Source organism: Lepisosteus platostomus, chromosome 24 (assembly GCF_059453375.1).
Source record: "Lepisosteus platostomus isolate fLepPlt1 chromosome 24, fLepPlt1.hap1, whole genome shotgun sequence".
Lineage (NCBI taxonomy): Eukaryota > Metazoa > Chordata > Actinopteri > Semionotiformes > Lepisosteidae > Lepisosteus > Lepisosteus platostomus.
In genome coordinates this window covers 8154317-8166733 of record NC_142634.1, presented here as the reverse complement: position 1 = coordinate 8166733, position 12417 = coordinate 8154317, and the positions used below count along the sequence as shown (strand labels likewise).

General features: G+C 36.0%; 1 protein-coding gene across 3 annotated transcripts in view; it reads right to left on the bottom strand.

The window, feature by feature from the left end:
* Positions 1 to 11471: 11471 nt before the first annotated feature.
* Positions 11472 to 12417, bottom strand: part of nf2a (NF2, moesin-ezrin-radixin like (MERLIN) tumor suppressor a) — a 32351-nt gene continuing 31405 nt past the window's right edge. For all 3 annotated transcript variants that reach the window (XM_088617699.1, XM_088617698.1, XM_088617697.1), the window contains one exon: positions 11472 to 12113. In XM_088617699.1, coding sequence (XP_088473825.1) covers positions 12063 to 12113 — 51 coding nt within the window. In that variant the 3' untranslated portion in view covers positions 11472 to 12062. The remainder of the gene's footprint in view (positions 12114 to 12417) is intronic.

Genomic DNA, 12417 nt, shown 5'->3' with positions numbered 1-12417 from the left:
GCATTAATACTGCAAGACAGGACTCACTTCCACCCACACACTTTCCTCTCCAGAGCAGAGCGCTCAGACAAATACATCCATTAGTGTGCAGTCACTCCGCCGTGTTTAAAAATCCTGACAGTTTCAACCCAGTGACATGGCATTTGAAAAGGGCCTATATCACCACTGTTTAATTCACGTTTCTGAACTTAGACTTTAGCATTCACCTGCAAGAGCTCCTATGTCATACGACTTTTGGCCATTTGGGAATTTTAATATAAAAATACACGGTTTAAATATTAATGTCATAATATGCAGCTTTATTAATAGACTCACAGAAGTTTTGCTTCCTTCAAAAATAATTCTCATAGGCACCTGTAAGAAAACTTAAGAATTTATTATTGGTATCTTTGGATATGTTGCTGCTAAGAAGTATTTTATTCTATATTTAACAAGATAAGTTACTTAAAAAAAGATTGTCAGCTATAGTGACAGCCTGAAGAGTGCCCATTTGTACTGCAGAGAGCATTTACTGGAGCACTCTGTTTGAAGTGCCTTGCTCTAAGGTACATATACCCCCTGGGATGTGAGCCCTCAAGCCTACAGTGTGGTTTCCAGAGCTCCAAGATGCTGCCTTTGAAGTTATTTCACCAAGTGGCTCAGATCACAGAATTTGACAAACCATGATGCACAGAACAAACAAGGAACTTTTCCACTCTGGCTAGGGTCACCAAGTGGCCCTCTCATCTCCATATACTTCAAAGGTGACCCAAGCTGAATTGAATTAAGCTAAAAAGCACCGTAACCAAATAGCATGGGTGGTTATTTTGAGATAGCCTTAAAGGGCAATGCTGGTCTATCAAACACAAATGAAACTGATCTTTAATATTTGGATTTATAACATTTATTTGTCTTCATTTATTGTAGCTGCCCACATTTCGAAGTTGCTATTTCACTTAAATTTAATTTTAACTGTTTTTGTCAGCAGAAACTGAATAAATCAAGTGTTTGTCTACACAGCCAAATTGTTGAAGCTAATAGCCTGGTGTATTTCAAAAAATGCCTGGGTAAGGATAAGGTGAAAGGTCTCTTCCCGTTTGCAAACTTTCTTTCATTTTTGTAACCGGCAGGCACGCTAGTTGATATGAAGTATGTTCAAGGTTTTGATTTAATCTGGACCAGATGGAAAAGAATTCTGCGAGACAAAAAGTAATGTACAGCTGTCACCTGCTGGTACTTTCTAAAGCCTCCTACCCTAAAGGTAAATTTGGCAAGACATATTCTAAAAATAAGTGGAAGACAATAACAAACATCAGCCAAGGACACTAAATAAAAATGAAGCATGTCAACATGAAGAGGCTACAGGCTAGAGAAGAAAATCCAGGATTGGTTGATGATAAAGAGGTGAAGGGTGTACAAGTATCTGCTGTTTATCAAAGTCTTTTGGAGCCTGTCTTCAATCCATTCTGCTTTCAGTAATTAGATCTATTGAAAGAGTTGGTGATGAGCTTGACTTGCCCTGCAACTGCAGATCCATTTCACATTTGCTTCAGAAGTAACCTCTTCTAACTGTCCATAATGTATATAAAGGTTTTTAATACAAGCCTGTCCTTTTCTTCAGTATAAATCATTGCTGTGCATCATACTGCAGCATCCCTAAAAGCAATCTCATCACAAAAATTACCTTTTATTACCCCTGTTCCTAAAAAAGCAGGTGGACTTCTTCCTGAATAACACCATGTGTGAATGTTAGTTTGAAATACACAGGAGTTTCTTCTAGGCAGGCTGTACTGTAAAAATGAAAGTGTTCTCTGTAGGGAAACTGGTTTATCATCTGTGTTTCTAAGGGTATAATTAGTAGTCAGTTTAAATACCAGCAAAGTCACCTCAAGTCTCATAATCCTCTCAAGGAGAGAGACCCTTGAACTCACATATAACAATCTTCTTGATAATGGACTTCTTCTGTGCTGCTGTTCTCTAGTCTTTCCTTTAAAAAAATCAAAAAATCTAAACAGCCTCCGATTTCCAATTACAGTACTTAAAACCTTACATGAGGCCTCTGCCAGCTGGTACTGAACTAATCCATTAATGGCATCATAATTAGTGCAAGGTAAAAATGCATAAATCGGTGCCAATTAACAAAGGATTATTACAATGGCCCTATATTGAGAAATAATGAACAATGCAAAAACAAATTGTACATGAAACACACTCCTAAACTATAGATTAGCAGCTGTTAAATTCAAAATCTGATATCAGGATGTACTGATTTTAGTTTCATCACTCATTGTATGTGATGTCTAAACACACATTTAATAAAATATAATTGGATTAACTTACAAGGCAACCAAGTACATACAGTATGCTGTCGGTTGTCATAAGAGAGCCTCTCAGGTCTTTGGCTGATTGAATAATGGCTTCATGTGGATTGTTTTCAGTATCTGCTACCTGTTTGCTTTATGTAGTGCAACAGCAACAAAAACAACATATCAGTGAAAACAAGTTGAATTAAGTTTAGTCAAGACTTGGAACTACTATACTCTCAGATAAGAAATCTGAAAAATAAAATGAGTTGTAGAAAGAATACATACATACATTTTCACAAAGATTTGCCTATTAAGGTCTTTTCTGTTCTTCTCACATTGGAAAAGAACGGCACTTTCCAGAAGGAAGAAAATACTCTCTCTGTTATTGACAAGTTCACCCTAAAATATTGATTCTAGAACCTCTGCAAAAGCTTTTTTAGATGTCAGTATCCATAATGCAAGCATGTAATTTATTCCCAACAACCAGCACTCTTCATGTGCTTATTACATGCCTGTAATACAATCCCTTTTCATTTTCAGTTATGATTTCCTGGTCCTGTTGTGTGAAATCAAAGGGCTTTGAAGCATTATTAGTTCATTCAGTGTAGACCAGACATCTAATTTCTTTTCAGAAATCTGCTTCTTCTTGAGATGACTGCTCTCTAGATACTGTATGTCCTTTAACTCTCTTTTCATATTTCCAAGTACCTTGTACAGCAAAAATGAAACATGCCTTTTCAATATTGCTGTTCTGCTGTCGCTCTGTGTTGTGGTTGATGAAATGCTATAAATCAAGGCTGGTTATGTAACTTAATTTCTTTTTACACGGTTATTAATTTTTAATTGCTGAATATTTATTATGAATAGTCCTTTAATTAATTAAGCAGCTCTTCTATTCTGTAGCAGTCACCATAAGTGCTATTTAAATTGTACTTAGAATTCTGCTTATGCCAATTTGTTTTCAGTTACAGAAATGTGTGTACTCTGAAACGGTACAAGTCAAGCAGTTTTGTAAATCAATCCTCTATATCGAGGTCATCATTGTAAATGAGAATCAGTTCTCAACTGACTGATCTGGTTGAATAAATTATCATCAAGCACTGTTTCGAGACAACAGCAATGCAAAATCTACAGTTCAAACAACAACAACAAAAACATCACTTGCTGCTTTCATTAATACCTAGCAGGTTACTGTATGTTCTTTGGATGCATTAATAGGGTGAAAAAGGAAAGAAAAATACAGACATTAAAATGGACAGCCTTGGACGAAATATGTCAAAATAATAATCTAATATTAATGATGTTAAGAAATACACGATCTGCATGAAAATGTTATTTTCTTAAGTGTTCGCTTAGAAAATATAAATCAGTTACCATGATTGCAAACACAGCATTCTAAGAAGAGTTTGAAGGATGTTGGATCTTACAGTAATTAAAAAACTGTGATAGGTGAGACTTCTTTCAATACTGCCAACATTCATTAAATGTCCATTAAATTACAGAAATACATTAACTTCCTGTCATTATGTTTTATTTTTTATTAATTTATAAGATTATCAAACCCCTGCACTGTGTAAATAAGGGAAATAATTGTGCAGTTGTTTTTCATTCTGCTTGAAATATAAGTTACTAACAGAATGTGTACTCTGTATGCAGTACTAACCTTTGTAAGAATTAATATTTTACAGTTTCACTGGTATACTATATATACTATGTATCACATATATTGAGATGTTAGTATTATGTACTCAATTCTAACTGTGAATTTCAGACGAATTAACTACCCAAAAAAAGCAACACATGCACAATCTGAAATCTGAAAAATTAACATATTCTTGTTCAGAACTATGTTAAAACAAAACAAGCTGAAAGGATTATATAGACCATAGCGTATCTGTCTTTTGAAGGAGGCGATATGGTGAGAATAATAAGCATCGTGCAAATATTGTCAGAGTCTGAGTAGTGGAGAAGGAATTAGGTTTTTAAAGTGGAAAAATGTGCTGTGCACAACCATACAATCACTTGCTGCAAAATGAAAATAGCTCAGTGGACCCTCAAGAAACCTGGCTGTTTGAATTTGGTGTTCTGTGCTGTGAAAACTGCATTTAAAAGGAGAGATACACTCACTGTGGCAGTCAGAATTGGGAATAGAGAGGCTGAACACAATGCATCATAAATATGGGAAGAATATTTTTCATGGCCAACATTTTACCATCAGACAGTCATAGCAACACTTTGCTGAAAATAGACTTGCTATTTGAAAATAGCATTACAGAAAATAGCAATACAGGAAAAGTGCTTTACCTTATTTTAAACATCTTGGTGTTCTCCTTCTATTATTAAATGTATCTGAAACAGACAAGACATCATCTCAGCTGACAGGAAAACCAGTTGAGGGGAACAGCTATCATCTGAATTTAAATGTTTAGTCAGACTAATTAAAAAAATATATAAATATACTGAGTAACATGTCACCTGGTTTCAGTTTAAATAAATAAAAAAAAACAGTTAAATCAAGTTAACAATTATAATTTCATAATCTGAAAAGTTGCTACGGGAATACAGGGTCCGCTGAATAATAAATATTTCTGCAACAATCAAGCTCTGCCTTAAACCTGCTTCTTCAACGTCTAGTGATGCTGAATTAGCAGTTCTGTTCCAGTCATGCAGAATTTGCAGGGTTGTAACAGTTAGTGCTTTGTGTTCTCTATGACATCCTGGTACATCGTGATCTTCATGTTCTGATCATTGTTCTCATTGTAAACCAAATGGCTGGCAACAGACACATTCCCAATTATGAATACATCTGCATACCAATCTCTCTGTCTCTGCCTGGGAAACAGTTAAAGACAGCTTCTACTTGTTTGTGTTTGCTTGTGTATTTTTAAATGTGCCTTTATCTGCAGCTGCTATTTCTATCAGAATATTCTGACCTTGGCAATAGAGTCTGGGGTGCTGGCATCAAATCAAACGCGATTCCCTGCTCTGCCGCCATCGCTGTTGCAGGCAGGTAAGAAATTTGGGTCACAGAGATTCTCTCATTCAGATCTAATGAATTCCCCCAGCATTGCGTTGGAAGATTCGCAATTTCAATTACTGGGCTAAAATAAAAATCCTCTAGCTGCCTCCTGCCGAGCTGTGAGTCTGGCCAGCAGACACAGTTAAAACAAAGACAATTTATCACCTTGTGCCTGAAAGATTACTTAAAGAGAGATGCTATGAGAAACTAATCTGGTTCTACAAGGAAGACACAAGGGGTGAGGGAGGGGGAACAGAAATTATTTGCAAAGGCGGTGGACTGTAAAGAGTTGGAGAGATTAATGTGCTGAATGTGTGCTAAGCCTGGATTTTTCCTGAAAAGTATTTCATTTTTTAAGTTACTGTATACATGCACCACTATGTATAACAATAAAAGCAGAAGCCATTCCATCAGATATGATTATGCTCATGCTGCTGTGTAATTGCTAAGACTATATTTATATATAAATGTATGGGCAGAGAGTACACAGCCCTGATGCATAACTGTGCATGACACTGTAACACTGCACCTTATTCAGTGAGAAAGCTCCTGACATTTATACGTATGTACTGCAGTTTAACCAAAACTCACTCACAGAGACCAAATCCTGGAATTAGGCTCTTTTCATGCCCCAGTCCTGGAATTACTATTTGAGTGTGTGGTAATCAAGAGAATGAGGTGAAACTGTAATTACAAATGTGACCAAAAAGAAGAATTAAGGAAGTCAACTAGACAGAAGACAAAATATATGCGAAAACGTTGCAAAGTTAAAAATGAGAAATGAAATCTAAAGAACGGTTTCTTCTAAAAAATAAAGTATTTTGTTGCTTGCATATAGGAAAAATATTCTTAAACATTATTATGGCCTTCTTTACCTAGCTTTTGTCCAGGAAGTAATTTTCATACTATTTATTTACTTATTTTATGGGGTAAAGTTGGTTTATTTTACCAATTGAGAACAATTCTTTTTTTGACAATGGCCTATATATTCAGCAGGGTATTCACTGAAACAATCTGAGTGATGTACTTTGCTCAAAATTCAATGTCTGACCTAGAATGTGAAGCCATGACCCTCAACCAATACTCCACACTGCTGTTTCACATTGCCTTGTATGCATTGTGTGTAACAAAAGTAAATTAGACTTACAGTATATCTGTAAATGGTACACGTTTTCTTACAGTGGACAATACTTTGTAACCCATGTTAGTTACATCATCATACAGTATTGCATATTGTGCATACATCACATCATCCTTTTCTGTCGCCCATACCTAAACTAATTACCATATTACCCATAATGCCTTTAGACATTTTAGAAAATAAGATACCAGTACCAGTACCAACAGTTATCCATTTATACCCGTCAGGATGTAAAGTCAATTTTATGGGCTAAAACATGCTTAAATACAGTATATAAAAACAGGCCACATAGCTGTGAATTAGCACAGCACAAAAAGCCCTCCTGTCGGTTCAAGTTTCGTTTCTTTTTTGATCAATCTGAAAAAAGTGAAAATTAATTTGGATGGATAAGTGGTTGAACCGATGAATGGCTGGATGGATGTCCCAAAATGGTTTCCACAGTCAGTCAGCTCAACAGATGTTCCTTTTCCAGGACAATCATTATCATTGTAGGCCAGCCAGTTATGATCAAGGCTCGAAGGGCGTTCTTGTGCTAGACGGTCATCAGAGGCAACAAGACATTACCAATTTATTTTCTTAATGACTGTTACAGCATTCCAGCAACTCATCTGGACTGATTAAGGCCAAGTTTTACTTGCATTTGTCTCTCGGAGAACAAAAACCGATGTCATACTGAATTTACATGGAGAGCAGAGAGGAGGGGTAAGCTGAAGATATAATTCACTGTAGCACTGTGCAGCTTTCTCCTGTCTGCAAAATGCACTTTTCAGCCTCAGATGAAAACTGATTAACATTTTTAAAAAGGCATTGGAAAAGTAGCCTCAGCTGGAGAGAAAGCAATTTAAACCCACAGGACTATATACTGTAGCATAGAAGGTACCCTGCAGTTAATCCTTCATTTGCGGTATATCCTGTAGGCTGCCTTATCTTCACTCACTTACAGGCTGTAGGCCGAGATAATGTGTATTGCAGCTCAGACTAATTGCCAGTCAACCCTTTGGAAGCTGACCCATTTGCAAGAATGTGTTGTAATTTCTGCCTAGCGTGTAACATCAGATTAGTGAAAGGATACCCTGTGTCATTCATGTTTATGATGTTAATTTTCTTAACAATCACCATGAATAGTGATTGTAAGCATTTTTTTAAGACAGAGTATTCTAAAGAACAGAGTCTCTTCAAACAAAATCACTAGCACACACACAGAATTAGATTGAAGTCCCCAGTCCTGGTCCTGGAGGGCCAATGTGTTTTCCATGTCCCTGAAGCACTAGATGCTGAAGAGCACTGTTAAACTGGTGCAACTGAGTGAATAATCAGCTAATTCAGATCTTTAAGAGTCCTACTGGAATGAAAACCAATAGACACCATGGCCATCCAGGACACGCGCTGTGAATTCTCGTTGCTGCCAACAAGCCTATTTCCTCAGCTCATTTCTAATCCCTGCCTAAAATGAAAAAACCCTTGTTTACATGAGCTACTGTACCAATCCCCTCGCTCGTTGGTCAGAGTCACTTGAAGGTTGCACATTATTGTAACTCATTGCAGGTGACATTAATGTAATGCGTCTGGTCATGGAATAGGAGAAAGGAGTCGCCCACATAAATTTCAATAAGCCTTTGACTGGATACCCCCTGGGAGAAGAAGCAACAGCTTTCTGTTGTGTGAGCTCCTTAGGTGACTTTGACTGTTTCCAAATACATTTCAAAATAACCTTTATTATTCTCATTGATTCTTAAACCGTAAATGTCCAACTGGCTTTCTAAAGTTCTCTGGAGAGGCTGCAGTACATTCAAGCTTTTACTATCAATGCCTCACTGGCAACTGATTAACTTAAGCAGCCTTGCAAATGCAGTGTTTAATCTTAGTGGTATATTCCAGAGTAAATATTCACAGAACATTTAAAAACGTATACCCCTGCCTAAATGGACCTAATGCAATTTTCAGCTGCCTTCATTACACTGATTTTTCTCTGGCCATTGTGTGGGTAGTTCTCTATACAAAACAAAGTTTTCCTGTGTTAACATCTGTTAACGGCACTGTTTTCCACATAGCTAACCCACAAGCAAAAACAAGAATTGAGTATATAGTCCTTTTTAAAGCGTGGTAAATTAAAAGCACCAGAGTCATTAGTATTCAAAGCAAAAGTATTGCATGACTGAGGCAGTGGTGCTGAGACTCAATACAAGCATGCTGACTGCATCCCACCCACTGGGGCTTTTCATTTATCCCTAATTACACTGAACTCTATTAAAGGTGTCTGCAGGCAAGTCAGTGGGATGCATAAATCTCATCTTCTTTCATTCACACAATGGGATTTAGAAAGTGTAACACTGCATAGTAAAGCACTTCAGTGAATAGCATGTCCAAATTTGAAGAAGAATGTTTCTTTACCTCACCTGAATGAGTGGTCTCGCTTCCCCTCCTCATCTACCTTGATTTGATTAGCTGTCGATGGACAAACCACCTGCTGTTGTTTCTAAGAATTCTGCAAAAATGAGCGAATCAGTATGTCTGAAACTTGCCTGAAAACTAGACAGAAAAGAAAGCCTTCAAGGCATTACACTGAATTGGCGCCATATAAATGACAATACACAACAAAATGAAATAAGAATAATGTGGTTTTCTTTCCAGAAAAAAAAGATCAAGAAAGACAACGATTTTTCATCATCATTCACAGGTAAGGTAAAAAACATTAAAATGAGGGAGCTTAAATATGTTATGCCTGATTTAGCTCTATTTAATACTATATCATAAATGAGAAAAAAGCATAATAATGTAACATAATGCCACTTTTCTCATTCTTTACCTTATAAAGTTTGCGGTTGTGATTACTGTTCATATATGTGAAAATCTTAAATATTTTCACTTGCATAATCCTAAACATAAATGCCTTTCTAAACCTCTGTCTATGTGTTTCTCCTTTGTCCAGTGGAAGTACAGTTACTGGATTTCACGTAAATACTCGCAAACACCTAAATACTATTTTATACTATTTCCTGGTGTGGTTCCTATAATCTTCACTATATAAAATCAGATCAAAATCACTACATCATAAGGGTTTCACTATTTATTCTCAAAATTCTGGGCTCAGATAAACACTGGTATTCCACAAAGATAGGAGAGGAAATGGGTATCAAGTTTTAGAAGGGACAGGAAACCTCTTCATAAATTTGGAGAAGAGCTTACCTTTTAATGTGAATGAAGATTCCAATTCATGAAAGATGCAGGTGCTGAATATCTATGGCAGATGGAGTTTCTCATTACCTAGAGGGTCAGAAAGTTCACCGCAAGAAAATATTGCTTTGCGCCCATTGATTAATGAATCCAAGACCACACAAGTCACAGTCACTTTGGTCTTACATCTGTCAGCAAAAACAAAGGATAGACCCTGCTTTTTAGAACAAAAGTAAGGCATTGGACTCAACACTTCGTGAGTAAAAGGTCAATATACACTATAGGTTTGCTTGCCTTGCTTTGTGGGACTCATCTGTATGTCTGCTGCATTGCATGAGGGTTTATTACTATCTTGTACAATACCGCAGTAATGTTTTATTTTCACTGCATCACTTTAGGTAATATACTATTATATTAATGTATACAATAAAATAGATGACAGCATGACTTAAAATATATCTGATTAGGATTAATATTTTATGTAGGATTCTTGTTTTATTTCCTCAGATGCTATATTTTATTATACAAGGATTTGAGTGTATGAAGCAACAAATGAGCTATTGATAAATATGCTTACCAAGAATGGAAACAAGTGTTCCTTGAAGAATACACATGTGATTGCTGCATAAATAAATTTTTTAATGTTCCCATGCTACTGAAAAAACACATCCATCTCTCATTTACAAAATATTCATAATTTTTGGATTTAAGTATTTGTTTACAGGAAAGAGGATTGGGGGGGGGGGATATTTAATATATTTATATAACACATTCAGTACTCCATAGGTAAAAGACTGCCACCTGCTGTTTGTTTCATTCCAGATGAATTATGACTATTACCTTTGGAATATTCTTTTCTCACTCTTATGCTTATTCGGTGTCAAAATATCAATCTGAATGCAGCCTGACTACTTATTTCATTTCATTAAAAATGTCTGAAATGCAAAATACATATTTTGCAGAGATTAATAGAACTAATATTCCTGCATATAAAGTTAAAAAACATTGTGTGTTGGGGTCACGGAATCTGCAAGAGTTACAAAAAGACACCGTGAAAATTCTGTTGTCTGAAAATGAATAAGCCACAACATGCTCTTTATAAAAATGTATGATTTTCCACAGCTTTGTCCCTGACAAATTTTAAAAGGCTTGGTCTGCAAAGGACTAAAGTAGCAAGAAGAAGAGACCCTTAATCTATAGTTCCATGGTTAACTCCTGCACATGAAACAAATGCAGAACATATACTGTACGAACTGCTCACTTTAATTAACAGCTATACTTAGAATTGTCCACATATGGCTCAACCTTTTCCTAGACTGTGTCACTCTGACTAGCCTGCCTGCTAGCATTTCAGGTTCAGCAGGGGTATTTTCTTCAAGCAGAAGTGTGAATCTTCTACACTAATCTTTTCTTCATTACGCTGGGAAGTAAACAGAAAGTGGGGATTCAGCAGCTCACAGCCCATTGCATTTGCTCTTTTGATTCTGGGTGGAGGAGCCTCATGCATGGAAATGTTTTTCGGCGGCTAATTCTTTGTAATTTGTTTTCTTCTGAATTCATCAGAGCATTGTAGAAATGGTGCTTCAGGGGAATCATACAGAATAAGCCTCTTTGTACATGTGCACCTAATGTTTTATTTAAAAAAAAATAATGCAAATTAAATAAAGCTTAAAAGGCTGCATTGTTTACATGTTAAATGTCTCTGTTTCCTCTTTATGGTCCACATAAAGATTGATATCAGATATCTGTGCAAAGATACAAAAGACTTCTAAAATAACAAAGCTAATAAATGTAAGTAATTTTTCCTTTTCCTCCTATTGACCAATATGATTTTTTTTTAAAGAAAGGGGCATTTTTGTTATGTATCCATTTTTAATGATGTTTCCAAATATCACCATCAATCCATTAATTCAATTTACACAGAAACTGCATTTTGCAAACAGCGTTTTAAATCTTTCCTGTCTAAATCTTTAAGCATTAAACACAAGGTTATACATGTTTTTTAAACCATCACAAACTGTCAGATCCAATTCATAATACTATAAAAGTCAAACTTCATGTCATTATAAACACTTTAAAAAAGTCTTTTTCTATAGATACAGTATGTAAAAACTGAGCAAGCACAGATTAACATCCTTCCTTCATGTCAGTTTCATGCAGAAGCTTCACATGGCATTCAAAGGATTTCATTCCTATTAATTTCATGATACACTTGAAATCATTTTAAGTCTTGGTAATCCTAGAGATACTGCAATCTTTACTGTTGTAGTGAGTATACAATCCAACCCCATGTAAACAAGGCTCTAAATTTGGTCAATGTCTTTCCTTCTGTATTTAGAGGTACCATTAGATTGTATTCCGTCCTGTCACATCTCTGCCTGAAGAGTTTTAGGAGTCGCGACTTCTGTCTTGTCCAGGAAGGGAAAGAAATCCCTCTAGGCATTTAGAGCTCTTCGAAGAAGGCAACCCTGGATTTTGTGCTCTGCAAAGTAAGCTGGAAGACAATTAAAATTAAATGAAAATGAAAGACCTGCAAATAACATAAGAATTAAGACCATATGGACTAAATTTGAATATCTCAAATGTCAAAACAAAGCTTTAACCTCAGGCCTGCTGCTGGAACAAGTATATGCTTTGACATTTACTCAGTTTTACTTGCTTCTAAATAGGCCTAGTTTTTAAAAAAAATATATTTGCTCAAGGCTGATAAAATATTAATGTATACTTCCATTTTGCTTTGTACTTTTTTAGAACACCGGGAAAAACTACAGAGCTTCTTCTGGAGAACAAAGGAGGTT